General features: G+C 40.6%; 2 protein-coding genes across 2 annotated transcripts; both read left to right on the top strand.

Annotated features, from left to right (window-relative positions):
- The first annotated feature begins 1,566 nt into the window (after window positions 1–1,566).
- On the top strand, window positions 1,567–13,282 carry pak6b (p21 protein (Cdc42/Rac)-activated kinase 6b). Its single transcript, XM_063001394.1, has 8 exons — window positions 1,567–1,827; window positions 3,433–4,059; window positions 6,579–7,046; window positions 7,928–8,061; window positions 8,577–8,703; window positions 11,089–11,214; window positions 11,992–12,126; window positions 12,991–13,282. Exons 1-8 carry the CDS (start codon window positions 1,567–1,569, stop codon window positions 13,156–13,158), a joined length of 2,046 nt encoding a protein of 681 aa, XP_062857464.1. The 3' UTR covers window positions 13,159–13,282.
- Window positions 13,283–15,463: 2,181 nt separating this feature from the next.
- On the top strand, window positions 15,464–21,271 carry myh6 (myosin, heavy chain 6, cardiac muscle, alpha). Its single transcript, XM_063002286.1, has one exon. The coding sequence runs from the start codon at window positions 15,464–15,466 to the stop codon at window positions 21,269–21,271; it is 5,808 nt and encodes a 1,935-aa protein (XP_062858356.1).
- The last annotated feature ends 843 nt before the right edge of the window (window positions 21,272–22,114 follow it).

Below are 22,114 nucleotides of genomic sequence, written 5' to 3'. Positions count from 1 at the left end.
AGGGTCCTGTCATGTTCCAGCATGGCTGTGTCCAAAGCAAGGTCCATAAAGATATACGTAGCTTGACAATTTGGGTGTGGAGGAACTAAAATTGAAACAGAAAGGCCTGGATTCAGCATCAGTTCCTGACTTTGTAAATTAACTTTTCACAGAATGAGCACAAATTCCCACATACATGCTGTAATATATTATGGAAAGCCTGAAAAGTGGACCAGAAAAGAGAAACCAAATCAGTGGGTACAAGGCATTTAAACATCACCCTGAACATGAATGAAATCACATACTTCAGACAGTACAGATTTATGTGATTTGGGGCACAACCACAGTTTGCAGAGTTTGTATTTTCAAGCACTTGGGTTGGGCCGTTTATGAAATGCCAGAAAGAAAAGAGGTTGTTAGACCTGGTATCCTGGTAGACTTATTTATTAGGGTTATATTAGAGATTTTTCTAAACCAGCTTTATTTTCTTCTTTTTCTCCCCTTTTAGCGTGTCCAATTGCCCGATTGCGTCATGCTTCCTCTCCACCAATGCCTATCCCCGCTCTGACTGAGGAGAACAAAGCTAACCCACGTCATGGGCAGCATGCCGTATGCATCTTGTCACCTACACTTTGACGAGTGCAGTGCAGCTCAGCACTGTGTATGGAGAGACACACCCTGACAGCACTCTTTTAACATCTCTGTGCAGGCGCAATCAATCAGCCAGCACAGGTCGTAATTGCATTAGTTATGAGAGAAACCCTATCCGGTTTAATCCCACCCCTATCTGAACAACAGGCCAATCGTTGTTCATGTGACTGCTCAGCCCAGCAGGCAGGCAGAGCTGAGACTCGATCCGATGTATTCGAGATCCCAGCTCTGGTTCCAGCGTGTGTTTTTACCAATGCGCCATCTGAGCGGCCTAATACTAGATATAATTTTACATACATTATTTAAAATGGTTTGAAATGACCACTTAAGAGGTGCCTAAAAGTGATTGATACATCTAAATATTTAAACATGATAATAGGATAGGATAAATATGGTTCATTGTGTCATTTACTTTGGGTTGGGATAGAGCCCTGATGTCAGTAAGCAGAATTTCACAGTGAGGATTAATTAAGGGCAGTGCCCATCTTTATCATGAATGCATGGCTATGGCATGTCTACGTAAAATCAGAGCTAGTGTAGCTTATGCCTAACATCAGTGTAATGAAAGAGAAATGAGGACAGGCAGAATGTGCTGTGTTTAATTATTGAATATGTACTAATGCCGTTGGGTTTGGAAACATCAGACCACAAGCTATTAACTGCTGGGTTAAGCATTCAAAATCTGCTGGAAGAATCTTTAACTGCTTGTCCATGTGTGAAAAGTGTTCTGAAGGTTAAGTGTGGTTTAGTTTCTTTTCATGTATGGAGGTGTGTTTTCTGCTGGGTGTGTAGTAATGTTCTCTCCACCTCCAAAATGCTCTTCTAGGTGCCATTGTTTGTTGTGATTTTCTTCTCTGTTTTGAAGGGAAGTGCATGCTTGAGGTGTTGTCAGTTGTCAGCTCAGAAGAAGTGTTGTGATTTACCTGCACAAAGAAGATGAAGAAATCACACCATAACAGACCTCATTTCTGTTTCTTCCAGGCCTTTAAGATGTTCCAAAGGAAGAAAAAGAAGAGGAAGCTAGAGATTTCTTCTCCCAGGAACTTTGAGCACAGAGTTCACACATCCTATGATGTCACTCAAGGCTGTTTTGTAGGACTACCGCCTCAGTGGCAAAGTCTGATAGAAACCCTGAGGAGACCCAAGCCGGTGGTGGACCCTTCAAGAATCACAGCTGTGCAAACTAAACAAGAGAAGGTACAGCACATGATTTCCACTTATTAAAGTTAAGTCCATGACGTGTGAAGTGTGTACAGGATCTACACTCTCCTGTGTTTGTGCATAAGGGATGAGCTGTATTCCTGAAACTGCACTGTCATACATCATTGTTTGCTCTGTACTGTATATATTAAATACAATTTTGTCAGTATGAATTAAGACTTTTCAGAGCCCAAAAGAGTTCAGTATTGTCTTGCACAAGGTTTTGTTCTAGACCTTGGTAAAGCATATATAGTTTGAAGTACAAAGTAAGTGTTACCCATATAAAGTGGAACATATGCAACATATTTACCATGTTGGTAAATATAAACACATTTGGATAAATAAGTCACATTTCTAAAACGACGTGTTATTATTTGGCGGTTGTGACAAGAATAAGACGTATGTTCACATGATCATAAGAAACTAGCACCACTAGTTTGTACAATTATGTGTTGCTGGCAGGCTGCCCAACCATCTGTCAGGTGATTTGGAATGCTACTGCTCCTGTCTTTACCAGAACAGAAAGCCAACATCATTTCCTGTTCAGTTTAGCTTACACTGGCTGCATGTTTAGTACCGCACTACAAAACACAAAAAACCAAAGCTCCTTAATGATTAAAAGCCTTAAATGATTAACAACCCCCTCCACAAAAGTTGGCACCCAGGGAAAAAAATGGGAAAAGATTTAAAACATTAAGCTGAAAGTGGGATTTTTTTTTATTGTTTCTTGCCAGACAGTCTTAAATCGAGAATGTACTTGTGTTTTATTTTTAATGATCAACTTAAAAAAGTAAAACGCAATTAAAAAAACCTTTTGGTTCTAAGAATTTCTAGAGGTGCCAATAATTGTGGCATATGTGGATTTGTTAAAAATAATTATTTCTGGTTTTACTTTTAGGAATAATAATTTTTACTTAAATTATAGGTTACATTTCTTTCTGTTTTCAGTGTTAAAGTAAATGTATTAACAGACAATTAATTAATTAAGGAACCAAAAACTTTCACTCATTGTTGAGGGGATATCTTTTAGTTGATTCAAAGTATTACAATTATTTGAATTATATTTTTAAATATTGCCATACATTATACATTAAATTTATTACAACAAGCCGCTCAGGTGGCACAGCGGTAAAAACACACGCTGGAACCAGAGCTGGGATCTCGAATACATTGTATCGAATCTCAGCTCTGCCTGCCGTCTAGGCTGAGCGGCCACATGAACAACGATTGGCCTGTTGTACAGATATGGGTGGGATTAAGCCGGATAGGGTCTCTCTCTGATAAGTAGTGCAATTACGACCTCTGCTGGCTGATTGATGGCGCCTGCACAGAGTTGAGAAAACTGTGTCTCTCCGTACACAGTGCTGAGCTGCACTGCACTGATCAAAGTGTAGGTGACAAGATGCATACGGCTGCTGCCCACGTGTCGGAGGGGGCGTGGGTTAGCTTCGATCTCCTCAATCAGAGCAGGGATCAGCATTGGTGGAGAGGAAGCAGGACACAATCGGGTAATTGGACACGCTAAAAGGGAGAAAAAGGGGAGAAAATGCATTTAAAAAAAATGTATTACAACAATAATTTTTTGTCGTCCTCTGTTTACAGACCATTGTGCGAGGCAGTTTCATTGGACATGGAGACTACATTAGTGCAGCAATCGCTGAGATGGCCCGGCTTTCTGTTTCCAGCTCTAACTCGCTCAGAAAGACCAATACATCACTCCGTAAACGAGCCCAGTCCCTGGGCCGCCTGGGTGAACTGGCTGAAGGGGATATGTACCAATATCAAGAAATAAATAAAAATAATGAGAGAAATGGACAGACTGTACAGGACTGGCATGAACGCCAATGGCAAGTCTATAGCGAAAGTGGAAGCCCTCGACCTGGTACCAAAAACAGCGTGACTCTTCAATCAAACGGACTGACTCCAAGAGCCAGGTCTATTATTGAAGTCAATATGGCATCTCTGGATCAGCCGGTGCTCATGCCAAGGGACATTCTGGGCTTAGCTGGATCAGATCAAGAAACCAAGTATGTACATAATGAGAGATTAAGGACTTACCAACGCGGCATAACTCAGAGAGATGGTAAAGCCAATCAAAGGCCTGTATCCTGTCTCTACAATACTACCACTTATGGGTTTAAGGGTAATCCAAGAATGAGTCCAAGCCCAGAACTGGGTGAAGTTTTAGTGGACACCCCTAGCAGACCAAACTCCACTTATGACTCTAAGGTAACATTTCAGCTTTAATAATTAAAGTGTTCTTTACTTATCACTTATCACAGCTTTGTAAAAAATTTGTATTTATATTCAACACATTTTGCAGGAACAGTCACATGAACTAGAAAAAGAGTGTTTTTCTTTCATTAGATTATACATCACAGTGCAGAAGTATTATTTCTTCATTTAAAATAGGGACCTGCTGAATAATCCAGCCAAAAAAATAATAAAAACAGTGAGGGGAGGGGTTTCTCTTATTAAACATGTATCTTCACTGATCAGCCATAACATTAAAACCACCTCCTTGTTTCTACACTCACTGTCCACTTTGTAGTTCTACAATTACTGACTGTAGTCCATCTGTTTCTCCACATACCTTTTAACCTGCTTTCACCCTGTTCTTCAATGGTCAGGATCCCCACAGGACCACCACAGAGTAGGTTTTATTTAGGTGGTGGATCATTTTCAGCACTGCAGTGACACTGACATGGTGGTGGTGTGTTAGTGTGTGTTGTGCTGGTATGAGTGGATCACACACAGCAGCGCTGCTGGAGATTTTAAAAACCGTGTCCACTCACTGTCAATCTATTAGACACTCCTACCTAGTTGGTCCACCTTGTAGATGTAAAATCAGAGACGATCGCTCATCTATGCCCATGGGGCGCTGTTGGCTGAATATATTTTTGGTTGGTGGACTATGGCTCCACTCATACCAGCACAACACACACTAACACACCACCACCACGTCAGTGTCACTGCAGTGCTGAGAATGATCCACCACCCAAATAATATCTACTCTGTGGTGGTCCTGACCATTGAAGAACAGCATGAAAGGGGGCTAACAAAACATGCAGAGAAACAGATGGACTACAGTCAGTAATTGTAGAACTACAAAGTGCTTCAATATGGTAAGTGGAGCTGATAAAATGGACAGTGAGTGTAGAAACAAGGAGGTGGTTTTAATGTTATGGCTGATCGTGTAAGCTGTGTACACTCAATGATTATACCAATTACAACTTACGACTCATAATTAAGACAAGGTAGGGCTAACTAGCCCAACCTGTTGGCAATTTGCTAATCTTCATGACATATAATCATCCCTTTGTAAAATAAAATGTTAGCTTCTATTTTCAAAAGTTACTGTAAACATAATAATGTAAATCAATAATAAGCTACCTAATTAAACCCAAATTGTTTATACCCTTAACTAATAACAGTTTATTAGCAATTAGCTTGCTGGCTTTCACAACCTGCCTAGGACGCTTATGCATAGTTGCAAAAGTGGTCCCCAGAACACAAAATCTAGAGCTGGTTAGTTAGCTACAATGGCGTATTAGGGCCATTCGATTTTGAAAATAAAGTCGTATAAGTTTCGATTTCGAGATTAAAGTCAAAATATTATGAGATTAAAGTCAAAATAATTACGAGATTAAAGTCGACGCTGAAATGGCTTTGCAATAAACTGGGTTTATTTAGAACATAGGTCACTAACAGGCGGACCGCGGTCCGGGTCCGGACCCAGAAGCTGTCCCATACGGACCCGGACCTACAACCAAACAGAAAGTTATGATTTGAAACCTGACGGAGCGCTTCTATTTTAACCGGCGCAGCTTCTGTACCATTTACGGTAGCGGTTTAGTGGATGAGAAAACGCACAGACACCAGAGATCACGTGACACCACTCAGCCAATCAAGTCTGTGCATTCCAGCCGGTAAACACTGCGACTCTACAGTGCAGACAGATGAGAGAGTAAGAGGCGAGTTACATGTGGAAAGACGGTGGAAAGAAAAAGAAAGATAGCGAACGTAGAAAAAACGAAGGGAGAGATACAGACGACCGTGCCGGAGAAAGTTGAGAAAAGACGAGTGAGACAGGAGACAAATGACGCTCTCCAAAAAAGAAACGTGTACAGCGAAATTACAGCATTTAATCCGTGATGGAGAGACTCATTTCTGTTCTTACTTCCCACTGGAGCACAATTTATTTTTATTTTCTCCTAATTTGATAAGAGAAAGGTTTGATAAGGTGGGGTGGTCCGGGTCCTCTCTGTGTGGAGTTTGCATGTTCTCCCCGTGTCTGCATGGGTTTACTTCGGTTACTCCGGTTTCCTCCCACAGTACAAAGACGTGCAAGTGAGGTGAATTGGAGACACTAAATTGTCCATGACTGTGTTGGATATAAACTTGTGACCTGATGAACCTTGTGTAATGAGTAACTACCGTTTCCTGTCATGAATGTAACCAAAGTGTAAAACATGACGTTAAAATCCTAATAAACAAACAAACACAGAAAAACAAATAATGGTACACCAGTAATTCGGATGAAATTAATTATATATAATAATGTTTATATTACTGGAATAAATGTACTGTAATGTAACATAAACCAACATTTCTGTTTATAATTTCTTACTTATATTTTCAACTCTATAAAGCTGTATATTTATACACCTAACAGGTGTATATTTATACACCTAACAGCTATATAAGTTTCTAATATTATAACAAATTGTATTATTTTGTTATTACAGACAAGGGGTTTCCCAGCCATGTCGAAACCAAATGGCACCAGCAGTCCAAAACCAGTATTAACCACAGACTCCCACCAACTTCCACCCTCTTTCAAGAATCCATCAAATGTTTCTCCTATTAATTCCTCAGTCCCCCTTATACAGGACAGTCCCTCCCAGCCTCGGCCTTCCCCTACAGGCTCTCCGGCCACCCACATCCCAGGTGCTTCCTCCCCCAGCATGAGTACCACTGAGCCAGCCAGCTTTACCTGTGAGCAGCCTACAGTCACCCACGCACAGTTTAAGGCTGCTCTGCAAATGGTGGTGGACAAGGGAGATCCGCGAATGTACCTTGAGAACTTTGTGAAAATTGGCGAGGGCTCGACGGGAGTTGTCTGCATAGCACGAGAGAAGCACAGTGGGAAACAGGTCGCAGTGAAAATGATGGATCTGAGGAAACAGCAAAGGAGAGAGCTTCTGTTTAATGAGGTATGCAGTTCAATAATCTTTAACATACAACAGCATTACTGGTTCAGTAGAACTGATTTAAAATTAATTGTAGGTAGTACTAAAGTACTGAACATTTTACAGGTGGTACAGTGGCTCGGGGGGGGGGGGGGGGTAGCACCATCACCTCACACACAAAAAGGTCCTGGGTTTGATTCCCAGATGGGGCGGTCTGGGTCCTTTGTGTGTGGAGTTTGCACGTTCTCCCCGTGTCTGTTTGGGTTTCTTCCGGGAGCTCCGGTTTCCTTCCACAGTCCAAATACATGCAGGTTAACTGGAGATACTTAATTGCCCTATGTGGGAATGTGTGTGTGAATATGTGTGTGTTTGTCCAGAGGATGACCTGTCCAGAATTGACCTGTTTACTACCCTTTACCCAATTAATTGGACCCACTGCTACGCTAAATAGGACAAAGTGGTGACAAAACAGCCAATAGAACTTTTTTATAAACCTCTTGTCTTTTTAAATGTGGCTAAATTAATCACTAAAGGCTTCAAGTGGAAAATTACTTGAGTGGAAATTATGAACATAATTAACCCTGGTAATAACAACAATAATAATGTGGTTTATATATATATATAGGGCACCAGTACATCGCAGGGCAGACACACACATACACACACACACTCATACACCTATAGGGCAATTCAGTGTCTCCAATGAACCTGACTGCATGTTTATGGACTTTGGGAGAAACCGGAGCTTCTGGAGGAAACCCACGCAGACACAGGGAGAACATGCAAACTCCGCACAGACCGTCCCACCTGGGGATTGAACCCAGGACCCAAGTGGAGGCGACAGTGCTATCCACTTAGCCAATGTGCCGCCCGGTTTATACATATTTTCTTTTTTTAACTTTTAGGTGGTCATCATGCGAGACTACAGGCATAAGAATGTGGTGGAGATGTACAAAAGTGCCCTAGTGGAGGAGGAGCTCTGGGTCATAATGGAGTACTTACAGGGTGGAGCTTTAACCAATATAGTGTCTGAAACCAGGTAGGACATTTACTCAGCACAAGCCAAGTTTAGTTTTATCCCACCTGCTTTTACCTGTACAAATTGCTACAAACAGCACCTTCATTTTCCTCCCTTTTCCATTATGTGCCATTTATTTTCATTAGTAAGATGCAAATAAAATGCAATATAAACACTTGAATTACTATTTAGTAAATTATAAGCCTCAGTGGTAAAGGTCACATTTTTTTTAAAGAATTTAGATAATAGTAATATAATAATAATATGTAATAATTGGTAAAAAAGAAAAAAAAGAAAAAGATAATAATAGTATTTAAAGAAACAACTACAAAATGTTTAATCTGCAATAAAAAGTTTAGCTCCCCAAAAGACGATATCAAAAGACATTAAACATGACAATAGCCTGAACTTTACTAGAGAGTGCATCGGTTGATTTCTGTGAATCTGTGTGTGTGGGTGTGTGTGTGTGTGTGTGTGTGTGTGGGTGTGTGTGGGTGTGTGTGTGTGTGTGTGTGTGTGTGTGTGTGTGTGTGTAGGCTGACAGAAGAGCAGATAGCTACAGTGAGTGAAGCTGTTCTACAAGCTCTGGAGTATCTCCATGCACAAGGTGTCATCCACAGAGACATCAAGAGTGATTCCATATTACTGACACTGGATGGAAGAGTAGGTGCATCTTTTAATGGGAGTTTATAAGTAGTAAAACTCTTGTATGTAGCACATACACTACATGAACAAAATAGAGGTTTGAAAGATTCAGCTACATCAGATTTGAGCTACATCCTTATCTAGTGCCACAAAAATGAAACACAGCCATTCCATCTTCAAATAGACAAATAATAGTTTGTACTGAAGAACAATATCATGTAAATTTTAAATGCCCAGGAGTAACAACAGCTCACTTGTGGACTTCACATTCTTATAGTGTAGCATGTAAAATGTATATTTTTTCAGTTACAGCACACGCTACTGAGTTCACCTCTTTAATTGTCAGTAACTTATTGAGTGGGTTTTACTTTAACAAACAATGCAACATAATCCAAGATCAGATCAACATTTGCTATAGCACATCCACACGTTTAGTGGATGTCAAGTGAATGCTACCATTGACCTAAAGAATAAAAAATCTTAGGCTGTATTTGATGGTTTGGATTTATTCCCTTAGTAACATGGCAAATCCTATTTGTTATTGCATTTTTAAGAATTGTGTGTTAGCAATAGATTGTGTGAATAGTTTTGTGCAGAAAATCTTGGCCAACATAGTGCAGTCATCTTAACCCCATCCAACATCTTTGAGATGAACTAAAATGCCAGCAACAAGAAAGGCCTTGTAATACCTGACCTCACTAATGCTTTCTCTATAAGAAAATGTATACCTCGATTAATCTTTCAAAATCATCAACAAAAGCACTGAGTGTACGTAAAAAAAAGTATTTAGTCAGCCACTGATTGTGCAGGTTCTCCTACTTAGAAAGATGAGAGAGGTCTGTAATTTTCATCATAGGTACACTTCAACTATGAGAGACAAAATGAGAAAAAAAATCCAGGAAATCACATTGTAGGATTTTTAAAGAATTTATTCGTAAATTATGGTGGAAAATAAGTATTTGGTCAATAACAAACAAGCAAGATTTCTGGCTCTCACAGACCTGTAACTTCTTCTTTAAGAAGCTCTTCTGTCCTCCACTCGTTACCTGTATTAATGGCACCTGTTTGACCTCGTTATCTGTATAAAAGACACCTGTCCACAGCCTCAAACAGTCAGACTCCAAACTCAACCATGGCCAAGACCAAAGAGCTGTCGAAGGACACCAGGAAGAAAATTGTAGACCTGCACCAGGCTGGGAAGAGTGAATCTACAATAGGCAAGCAGGTTGGTGTGAATAAATCAACTGTGGGAACAATTGTAAGAAAATGGAAGACATACAAGACCATTGATAATCTCCCTTGGGGTCAAGATCTCATTCCGTGGGGTCAAAATGATCATTAGAACGGTGAGCAAAAATCCCAGAACTACACGGAGGGACCTGATGAATGACCTGCAGAGAGCTGGGACCAAAGTAACAAAGGCTACCATCAGTATACACACTACGCCGAGAGGGACTCAAATCCTGCAGTGCCAGGCGTGTCCCCCTGCTTAAGCCAGTACATGTCCAGGCCCGTCTGATGTTTGCCAGAGAGCATATGGATGATCCAGAAGAGGATTGGGAGAATATCATGTGGTCAGATGAAACCAAAATTGAACTTTTTGGTAAAAACAACTCATCGTGTTTGGAGGAAGAAGAAAAACCCAAGAACACCATACCTACTGTGAAGCATGGGGGTGGAAACATCATGCTTTGGGGCTGTTTTTCTGCAAAGGGGAAGGGCGACTGATCCGTGTTAAGGGAAGAATGAACGGGGCCATGTATCATGAGATTTTAAGCCAAAACCTCCTTCCATCAGTGAGAGCATTGAAGATGGAACGTGGCTGGGTCTTCCAGCATGACAATGATCCCAAACACACCGCTCGGGCAACGAAGGAGTGGCTCCGTAAAAAGCATTTCAAGGTCCTGGAGTGGCCTAGCCAGTCTCCAGACCTCAACCCCATAGAAAATTTGTGGAGTCCGTGTTGCCCAGCGACAGCCCCAAAACATCACTGCTCTAGAGGAGATCTGCATGGAGGAATGTGCCAAAATACCAGCTACAGTGTGTGCAAACCTGGTGAAGACTTACAGGAAACGTTTGACCTCTGTCATTGCCAACAAAGGTTATGTTACAAAGTATTGAATTGAACTTTTGTTATTGACCAAATACTTATTTTCCACCATAATTTACAAATAAATTCTTTAAAAATCCTACAATGTGATTTCCTGGATTTTTTTTTTCTCATTTTGTCTCTCATAGTTGAAGTGTACCTATGATGAAAATTACAGACCTCTCTCATCTTTCTAAGTAGGAGAACTTGCACAATCAGTGGCTGACTAAATACTTTTTGGCCCCACTGTATATACAGGTATATACTATATTTTTTCAAGTATTCTGATTAATAAAAAATCTGCTCTTTTTTAGGTCAAGCTATCAGACTTTGGATTCTGTGCTCAGATCAGCAAAGACATTCCAAAGAGGAAGTCACTAGTTGGAACTCCATATTGGATGGCTCCAGAGGTCATCTCTAAAGCCCCGTATGGCACAGAGGTAAAGTCATTAATATATTACAATATTACAAATATTACAGAATATTACAATATTGCATGCAGTGAAAAATTGGAATTGGAGTAAATGTAAAAATAGAAGGAAAATGGCAAATGTAACTATTCAGTATTTAGGCATCAGTATTTCTTCAAGTACTATGACCTAACCCAGAATGAATTAAAAGGTGCTGACTGAAAGCATGTAAATAAGACCGGAATCTAAAGGAATGCATATTAAAAGTAGAAAACAGATTTATAAGCTGCTCAAAATTCAAGAAGAGCTTAAGACCAGAAATACTTTTGTAATCTTATGTTATCTACAACACTGATGTCAATGTTATTATTAACCAGGGTCTGGACACTATATTTTGGCACCCTGAGCTAATATCTATCTCTTATCTTTGTAGTTATTTTCTGCTCTTGGTTTAAGTGTTGAGGTTTTTAGGGAGGAGATGGAATAGGAGTGCCTCATATTATAAGAACACACTTCCTGACAGTCTTGGTTATACACATTCAATTTTTCTGAAATGCTTTTATTTGTATACATTGTTTAAATGTGTACATTGAATAAGCAAAGCAAACTTAACCCATTAACTGCCAAATTTGTTCTGTTGGAACACGTAAACGTCCTCTTTTTCAAATTGACTGACAGATGGTGTTACCAGAGGGGTTAAAGTACATGATCCCCATATTGGGATTATGGCAGTTAATAAGTTAAATAGGCAAAAGGCACTGACTCATTTACACACCTTAAATAATTTTATTCTGTATATGTTGGCAGGTGGATGTGTGGTCTCTGGGCATCATGGTGGTGGAGATGGTGGATGGGGAGCCCCCCTATTTTAGTGACACACCAATAGCTGCTATGAAGAGACTGAGAGATGAACCAGCTCCTTCCATCAGGAACGCACACAAGGCAAGACTAAGAATATACACTGCCAATATGTATTGTCTGTTATTAATTTGAAAGGATAAATAAAGTGTGTTTTGTGAGTTCTTACACTATGGTAGAGTCTTCATGCAATAGAAATTAAAATGATGACATAGAAAAACACAGACCTGGCCAGAGATACATCAGACCTGAGTTTAGTATATCATTAAAAGTGGATTAAAACTTCTGCGAGTTTTGGAGTGGTGGGAGGAAAGAAAACCCAAATAGACACAGGTCAAACATAAAAACTCATCTTAAATAGTGACTAGGGCTGAGGACTGAAAACAGATTTGCAGCACCTAACTAGCTATGGCATTATAAAAACAAACAAGCAATTAAATAATTTTGTGCCAGCCTGGTTTAACCTACCAAATTTCATTTAATCATCAAAATAATTTTACATGCACAGTTGCATATAAAAGCATGTATATAATACAGAAACGGCAGCACAGTGGCTAAGTGGGTAGCACTGTCGCCTCATAGCAAGAAGGTCCTGGGTTCGATCCCCTGGTGGGGCAGTCCAGGTCCTTTCTGTGTGGAGTTTGCATGTTCTCCCTGTGTCTACGTGGGTTTCCTCCGGGTGCTCCGGTTTCCTCCCACAGTCCAAAGACATGCAAGTGAGGTGAATTGGAGACACTAAATTGTCCATGACTGTGTTCAATATAACCTTGTGTGAACTGATGAATCTTGTGTAATGAGTAACAACCATCCTGTCATGAATGTAACCAAAGTGTAAAACATGACCGTAAAATCCTAATAAACAAACAAACATATAATACAGAAACTGGTTTATATGTTTCATAGTTCACGCACCTGTACAAAACCTTTTCTCTCTTTTTTTTAAAACAGATCTCACCGGTGCTGAGAGACTTTTTGAATTCCATGCTCACAAAAGACCCTCTGGAGAGAGCAAGTGCTACTGACCTGCTCAAACACCCGTTCCTACTGCAAAGTGGCTCGCCTCGCTGCCTGGTGCCTCTGGTGGAGCAGTACCGGAAACGCATGTCTCGATGCTGAACACTGAACACACTGCATGGACCAAAAAAGGATGTACATTTATGAGCCCTAAAGACTGGCAGTTACTCTAACCATGACCTTTGTAAATATAAACTATTTATGCATGCCAAAAGTGACCTGACCACCACAGTAAAATCTTTGTAAAGTTTCTTACAATAAAATACATATTATGTAAAACATTTGTCAATTACTGAATGTTCTGTGCCACTATTAACATTTTGTATAATGAAAGATGAAAAAGGACAGGCAGTTTCTTTTGTATAAACATGTGAAGATGCATTGTACAGGTGGGTTTTTACAAATAAATAAATTAACATCTATTCCACTCTATAAATGTAACTCAGTATTATTGTGGCATAGTTGCACAGTGGGTACTGTTGGTGCCTTGCAGCTCCTGGGTACCAGGTTTGATCCTGACCACCATTTACTGTATGTGTAGAGTAAAGCATTTGTAGGTTTTCTCCAAAAAATTTAAGAGAAACTGTTTCAAACATAGGCAATTCATTTTACATTTCCTATTGTAAATTATATGCATTGTAAAATTATTTTAATTATGTAGATTATTTCACAACATTAATAAAACTACACCTTATACTTAACACCAGGTTTGAATTAAATAATTATTATGATAAATTTCAAATTAGGGCTGTCACACAAGTACAATTTTTAATCGTGATTAAAGTACCAAATTAATCGCGATTAATCGACTGCAAAAATAACTAAGCAAAATTTGAACAGTTATGCACGTTTTTATTGCAAGAAAATGTTTACCAATAAAAATATTATGATAAAATTATTAAATCTAAATTATCTTTAGAAAGCCAGCCAATGCCTATATAGAGTTATTAACAGCTACCCATCTTTCAGCCAGTTATTTAAAATGACAAGTCTGTTCACATTATCTGGCAAAAGTGAGGATCTTTTCCTGTTCATAACCCTGCCACTGAAAACAGGCGCTCAGGGTACTACAATGAACCATTTCTAGATGCAACACGTGTAACGTCATGTAGACCCACATCGTTACTATGTTAAAGTGTCTACAGTCCATTGCGATCCATTTAACACCAGTGTTTGTAATGTTCCCACAACGTGTACAGTTCATGGGCTTTAAATCCAAATTTCTATGAAATAAAGTTAGACTGAGTCTGAGCTCATTTTGCCCGTAACGTGTATTTGTGTGCACAGATGCCTGAAGAGACAAAGGCATGCTTTGACCAAAGATGATATTAGAGTGTCAATTAATTAATTAAACAAAAATCATTATTTTAAAACACCCGTACATTTTGCAATATGTAGCAGCAGCAGCTAGAGTACTTTGTAACTCACAACTGCAAACTGGAGAAAGACCAGTGTTATCGCTATACAGTATAAACACAATGTTGCTGTGTTAAAGCAGTGGAAATTACCACAGTGTTGCATGTTTAAAGTGGCACAAACATAGCACAATAAAAATCGTTTGATTAAAATGTTTATTCTTGATTCATTTTTTTAATCGTGATTAAAATTTTAACGCTTTAATTAACGCAATTAATGACAGCCCTATTTAAAATGAATAATCCTGTTTTAATGTTTTCTTATCACCCTATATGCATAATTTATACTGCACATGTGTAAAATATCTATCTTGTACTTTTAAAAGAAACATAAAAGATTTTCATAACAGAACAACAAATTGAGAAGCATAAGAGGAAAACTATTTTGAGGATGGTGTTAAGCCGGGATGGGCTGTGATGGTCTGTGCCCTGACAGTTGCAAGGAGTGTTAGTGGCATCTATCAGAGTAACCTTTGATAAACAAAGTGGTGTGCTGCCATTCCAAGATAACTACTATCAAAACATTCAGCTCAGGATAGACTAAATTCTCAAATGCATGTCCCTAAGTAGGTCATTCTTGTTAACACTTGTGCAACATGTGTAGTTGTTCAAATTGTTAAAACACTGCAGAAACAAACTGTTGGTTATGTGTAGAGGAATAAGACTGATGAATATGCATGGTATTTTTATTGGATGTGACCAGTGGAGAGACAATGAACAAGATGACAGTTGTCCTAATAAGGACTCTATCAGCTAAAGGTTTTGTTACTGCCCCCACACCACTTAAATCCTTTGATAAAACTGGCTCTTGCTGGTTATGCTACCCTTCTTGTCCAAGATACTTGCAGACATATCCAAATTTGGAGATCGTTCATCATATATAAAGACTTCTCAACCAGCACGACTGAGTACTCTACAGTGCCCTGCTTCAGCAAGAGCTCTGAAAACTGACAAGCCATTCTTACGGCATTTGTGGACTTTAAGAGATCAAAATGGGCGATGCTCTTATGGCAGAGTTTGGAAAAGCTGCTTCTTTTCTGAGGAAGTCAGATAAAGAACGACTTGAAGCTCAAACAAGACCATTTGATATCAAGACCGAATGCTTCGTAGTGGATGAAAAAGTGGAATATGTCAAGGGGCAAATTCTCAGCAAAGATGGAGGAAAGGCGACCGTCAAAACAGAGGATGGTAGGACTGTAACAGTCAAAGAGACAGATGTCCACCCCCTGAACCCTCCTAAATTCGACAAAATCGAAGACATGGCAATGTTCACTTTCCTACATGAGCCTGCTGTGCTGTTTAACCTTAAAGAGCGTTACGCAGCATGGATGATTTACACCTACTCTGGGCTGTTTTGTGTTACAGTCAACCCATACAAATGGCTACCTGTGTATGATGCGGAGGTAGTCGCAGCTTACAGAGGGAAAAAGAGATCGGAAGCTCCTCCTCATATCTTCTCCATCTCAGATAATGCTTATCAGTACATGTTAACTGACAGAGAGAACCAGTCCATCCTTATCACTGGAGAATCTGGTGCTGGAAAGACTGTTAACACCAAAAGAGTGATCCAGTATTTTGCAAGCATTGCAGCCGCTGGAGGAAGCAGTGGCAAAAAGGACACCAACAAAGGCACACTGGAGGATCAAATTATCCAGGCCAACCCTGCACTTGAAGCATTCGGTAATGCAAAAACGGTGAGAAATGACAACTCTTCTCGCTTTGGAAAGTTTATTCGCATTCATTTTGGAACAAGTGGTAAACTTTCTTCAGCTGACATTGAAACATACCTGCTGGAAAAGTCTCGTGTGACCTTTCAGCTGAAGTCAGAAAGGAATTACCACATCTTTTTTCAGATATTGTCTAATGCAAAGCCTGAGCTGCTGGATATGCTGTTGATTACCAATAATCCCTACGATTACTCTTACATCTCCCAAGGAGAGGTAACTGTTGCATCCATAAATGATAGCGAGGAGTTGATGGCCACTGACAGTGCCTTTGATGTGCTTGGCTTTACCCCAGATGAGAAGATGGGGGTCTACAAACTAACTGGTGCGATCATGCATTATGGTAACATGAAGTTCAAGCAGAAACAACGTGAAGAGCAGGCAGAACCAGATGGTACAGAAGCTGCTGACAAATCAACCTACCTGATGGGTCTCAACTCTGCTGATCTCCTTAAAGGGCTCTGTCATCCGAGGGTTAAAGTCGGCAATGAATATGTCACAAAAGGCCAAGGTGTGGATCAGGTGTACTACTCAATTGGTGCACTGGCTAAGTCAGTGTATGAGAAGATGTTCACTTGGATGGTGGCAAGAATCAATCAATCCCTGGACACCAAGCAACATCGACAATATTTAATTGGTGTACTAGATATTGCTGGATTCGAAATCTTTGATTTCAACACATTTGAGCAGCTTTGCATAAACTTTACTAATGAAAAACTGCAACAGTTTTTCAATCATCACATGTTTGTCTTGGAGCAAGAGGAGTACAAAAAGGAAGGAATAGACTGGGAGTTCATTGACTTTGGCATGGACTTGCAAGCCTGTATTGATCTAATTGAGAAGCCCCTTGGCATCATGTCTATTCTAGAGGAAGAGTGCATGTTTCCAAAAGCAAGTGACCAGACCTTCAAAGCAAAGCTTTATGATAACCATCTGGGCAAGTCAAGTATGTTCCAAAAGCCACGTGCTGTCAAAGGCAAGGCGGAGGCACACTTTGCATTGGTTCACTATGCTGGCACAGTTGATTACAATATTTCAGGCTGGCTCGTGAAAAACAAAGATCCTCTGAACGAAACAGTAGTTGGGCTGTATCAAAAATCATCTCTCAAGCTTCTTAGCCATCTGTTTTTGAGCTACGCTGGAGCAGAGGCAGGCGAAAAAGGTGGAAAAGGAGGCAAAAAAAAGGGATCATCTTTTCAGACTGTGTCAGCCCTGCACAGAGAAAATCTCAACAAGCTAATGACCAATCTTAAAACTACCCATCCACATTTTGTTCGCTGCTTAATTCCCAATGAGACCAAGACCCCCGGAATCATGGACAACTGCCTAGTGATGCACCAGCTTCGCTGCAATGGAGTGCTAGAGGGAATCAGAATCTGCAGAAAAGGTTTTCCAAACCGGGTAGCCTACGGTGATTTCAAACAGAGGTACAGAATTCTAAATGCCTCTGCAATCCCAGAAGGTCAGTTTATTGAAAACAAAAAAAGTGCTGAGAAGCTCCTGGGATCGCTTGACATCGACCATACACAGTACAAGTTTGGTCACACAAAAGTATTTTTTAAAGCAGGACTGCTGGGTTTACTAGAAGAAATGAGAGATGAGCAACTTGCTCGCATTATTACAAGAATACAAGCAAATGCACGGGCTTTGCTTATGAATGCAGAATATCAGAAGTTGGTAGAGCGAAGAGATGCCCTAATGGTCATTCAGTGGAACCTTCGTTCCTTCTTAGGTGTAAAAAACTGGCCCTGGATGAAACTGTTTTTCAAAATAAAGCCTCTTCTTAAAAGTGCTGAAGCTGAGAAAGAGATGGCAAACATGAAAGATGAATTCAACAAAATCAAGGATGCTCTTGATAAATCTGAAAGCCGGCGGAAAGAGCTGGAGGAGAAAATGGTCACACTTCTCCAAGAAAAAAATGATTTACTTCTCCAGGTGCAGTCAGAGCAGGATACACTGACTGATGCTGAAGAGCGCTGTGAACAGTTAATAAAGAGCAAGATTCAGCTGGAAGCCAAGGTGAAAGAGCTGACTGAGCGGATGGAAGATGAAGAAGAGATAAATGCAGAACTTACAGCCAAAAAGCGTAAGCTAGAGGATGAATGTTCTGAACTCAAAAAAGACATCGATGACCTTGAGCTTACTTTAGCCAAGGTTGAAAAAGAAAAGCATGCTACTGAGAATAAAGTAAAGAACCTTACTGAAGAAATGGCATCCCAAGATGAGATTATTATGAAGCTCACAAAAGAGAAAAAGGCTCTACAGGAAGCTCAGCAGCAGACACTGGATGACCTTCAAAGTGAAGAAGATAAAGCAAATTCCTTGACCAAAGCTAAAGCTAAGCTTGAGCAGCAGGTAGATGATCTTGAGGGGTCTCTAGAACAAGAAAAAAAGGTTAGGATGGATCTGGAACGTGCTAAGAGAAAGCTGGAGGGAGATCTTAAACTGATTCAAGAAAATGTAATGGATTTAGAAAACGACAAACAACAGCAAGAAGAGAAACTGAAGAAAAAAGACTTTGAAATAAGTCAGTTGAATGGAAGAATTGAGGATGAGCAAACGGCAGTAGTGCAACTGCAAAAAAAATTAAAGGAAAACCAAGCCCGGATAGAAGAGCTGGAGGAAGAGTTAGATGCTGAGCGGGCAGCCAGAGCAAAGGTTGAAAAACAACGATCTGATCTTGCTCGAGAGTTGGAAGACATTAGCGAGCGACTTGAGGAGGCAGGTGGAGCCACATCCGTTCAGGTGGAGCTCAACAAAAAAAGAGAAGCTGAGTTTCAGAAGTTACGCAGGGATCTTGAAGAATCTACACTTCAGCACGAGACGACATCCGCAGCTCTGCGAAAAAAGCATGCCGACAGTGTTGCAGAACTCGGAGAACAAATCGACAATCTTCAACGAGTCAAGCAAAAGCTAGAGAAAGAAAAGACAGAACTGAAGTTGGAGATGGATGACCTGGCCTCAAACATGGAGAGTATTGCAAAAGCCAAGGTGAATCTTGAAAAGATGTGCCGAACCCTGGAGGATCAGCTAAATGAGCACAGGTCAAAAAGTGAGGAGGCTCAGAAAGCTCTTAATGACGTCTCAACTCAAAGAGCCAAGTTGCTAACTGAAAATGGGGAACTTGCGAGGCAGCTGGAGGAGAAAGAATGCCTGATCTCTCAACTTACTAGAGGAAAGAGTTCCTACACCCAGCAACTAGAGGACATGAGAAGACAACTTGAGGAAGAAGTGAAAGCGAAGAACGCACTTGCTCATGCTGTGCAATCTTCCCGTCATGACTGTGACTTGCTGAGAGAACAATTTGAGGAGGAGCAGGAGGCTAAGGCAGAGCTCCAGCGAGCCCTATCCAAGGCAAATACCGAAGTTTCAACATGGAGGACTAAGTACGAAACAGACGGTATTCAGAGAACAGAGGAATTGGAAGAGGCCAAGAAAAAACTTGTTCAAAGGCTACAAGAAGCAGAGGAAGCAGTAGAAGCAGTTAATGCAAAGTGTTCATCTCTTGAAAAGACTAAGCATCGCCTGCAAAATGAGATCGAAGATCTTATGCTGGATCTCGAACGATCAAATGCAGCCTCAGCTGCTCTGGACAAGAAACAGAGAGCCTTTGACAAGGTCATAGCAGAGTGGAAGCAGAAGTATGAGGAGTCGCAGTGTGAGCTTGAGGGATCTCAAAAGGAAGCACGGACCTTGAGTACTGAGATTTTCAAACTGAAAAATGCTTATGAAGAAACTCTAGATCAGCTTGAGACTATCAAAAGAGAAAACAAGAATCTTCAAGAAGAAATATCAGACCTGACAGATCAGCTTGGCGAAGGAGGAAAGAGTGTTCATGAGTTGGAGAAGCTTAGGAAACAACTTGAACAAGAAAAAGCAGAGCTGCAGTCTGCGCTGGAGGAAGCTGAGGCCTCTGTAGAACATGAAGAGAGCAAGATCCTTCGATCACAGCTTGAGTTCAATCAAGTGAAGGCTGACATCGAAAGAAAGTTGGCAGAGAAAGATGAGGAGATGGAGCAAGCAAAGAGGAACTACCAGCGAATGGTGGAAACTCTACAGACCTCTCTTGAGGCTGAAACGAGAAGCCGTAATGAAGCATTAAGAGTCAAGAAAAAGATGGAGGGAGACCTTAATGAAATGGAAATTCAGCTAAGTCAAGCAAATAGACAAGCGGCCGATGCACAGAAACAGCTAAAGGTGATCCAGTCGTATCTAAAAGACAATCAGCTTCAACTGGATGATTCTATACATACTAATGAAGATCTTAAAGAGAACATCGCTCTTTTGGAACGGAGGAATAACCTCATTCAGGCAGAGCTTGAGGAGCTGAGGGCAATGCTGGAACAAACTGAAAAGTGTCGGAAACTAGCTGAGCAAGAACTTACAGATGCAACAGAAAGGATGCAGCTACTGCATTCCCAAAACACTAGCCTCATCAACCAAAAAAAGAAGCACGAGTCCGACCTGCTACAGCTTCAGAATGAGATGGAAGAGGTGATACAAGAGAACCGCAATGCTGAGGAAAAGGCCAAAAAAGCCATAACTGATGCAGCTATGATGGCTGAGGAGTTAAAAAAAGAGCAAGACACAAGTGCTCATCTCGAGAGAATGAAGAAAAACATGGAACAAACTATTAAAGACTTGCAGCACCGGCTAGATGAGGCAGAACAAATAGCTATGAAGGGTGGCAAGAAGCAGCTCCAGAAACTGGAAGCTCGCATCCGTGAACTTGAGAATGAACTGGAAGGAGAGCAAAAACGAAGTTCAGAGTCTATAAAAGGAGTTCGCAAGTATGAGCGGCGCATCAAAGAACTCACCTATCAAACTGATGAAGACCGCAAGAATATGGCAAGACTTCAGGATCTGGTTGACAAGCTACAGCTCAAAGTCAAGTCCTACAAGCGCTCCGCTGAGGAAGCAGAGGAACAAGCAAATGTTCATCTGGCCAAGTTCCGGAAACTGCAGCATGAGCTAGAAGAAGCAGAAGAGCGTGCAGATATTGCAGAATCCCAGGTGAACAAGCTACGTGCCAAAACCAGGGATGGTGTGCCTGGTAAAAAATCCCAGGATGAGTAACATCTTGTTATCAAAAATACATCTCAATTATGCTAATGTCCACTTACTAGTTATTTAATCAGTTTGGTTGTTTAGACCAGTGGTCCCCAGCCACCAGGTCGCAGATCGGTACCGGTCCGTGGGCTATTTATTACCGGGCCGCTCAGAAAGAATGAATAATTAGAGATCGCTAGAAAAGCAGTTTTCACTGCTTCTCTTTCAGGTGTTATTGTCTTATTGTCACCCCTAGGTGGAAGCAGCGTCTCGTTGCAGCGAAAAAAGCAAATTTTACATCGTTTGTGAGCAATATTATTAAATGCTCCTGCCCCCGCCGGTCCGTGAAATTGTATCTTATATGAAACCGGTCCGTTGTGCAAAAAAGGCTGGGAAACGCTGGTCTAGACCAGCGGTTCTTAAACTTTTGTGCTCTTAGCCCCCCCCCCATGACACAAGTTATAAGACAATGGGTACAGTTATAACAATATGACAATGGGTATTGTGCTCCTGATCATAGAAAATTCTATGAATACACAATGAAGGTATATTATCTAGGTATTTCCTAATTTTGGTTGATTTTGTTAGTGGGTTTGCTTCTGGTAAACAGGGGTGGGATCTTTCTCACCATGGTCTTCTTTAGTGAGCTTTGCATCTCCAACTGAATCGGAATCTTACGTAGTCGCCATCCATTGACCATTGCACTTCTGTGATGGGCAAATTAAATATGTGTCCATTCTCAAAGACCCAAAAAAGGCTAGTTAATGGACAATTTAAAATAGATCTATTTGGCATCACAAAATCTCCCATAAGCCAATAGTCTATTGATTTACCCATCCCATAACGTGTGATTATTTTTAACTCTTCTCA

Source organism: Trichomycterus rosablanca, chromosome 9 (genome assembly GCF_030014385.1).
Source record: "Trichomycterus rosablanca isolate fTriRos1 chromosome 9, fTriRos1.hap1, whole genome shotgun sequence".
NCBI classification, from domain to species: domain Eukaryota; kingdom Metazoa; phylum Chordata; class Actinopteri; order Siluriformes; family Trichomycteridae; genus Trichomycterus; species Trichomycterus rosablanca.
This window is presented reverse-complemented; position numbering and strand designations above follow the sequence as displayed.

Bases quoted from the DNA above. Each gene is read 5' to 3' on its own strand.
- myh6 (XM_063002286.1), top strand. From the start codon at position 15,464: ATGGGCGATGCTCTTATGGCAGAGTTTGGAAAAGCTGCTTCTTTTCTG.
- pak6b (XM_063001394.1), top strand. From the start codon at position 1,567: ATGAAGAAATCACACCATAACAGACCTCATTTCTGTTTCTTCCAGGCC. The intron at 8,062-8,576 runs GTAGGACATTTA...GTGTGTGTGTAG, and splicing joins AATATAGTGTCTGAAACCAG to GCTGACAGAAGAGCAGATAG. The intron at 8,704-11,088 runs GTAGGTGCATCT...GCTCTTTTTTAG, and splicing joins TACTGACACTGGATGGAAGA to GTCAAGCTATCAGACTTTGG.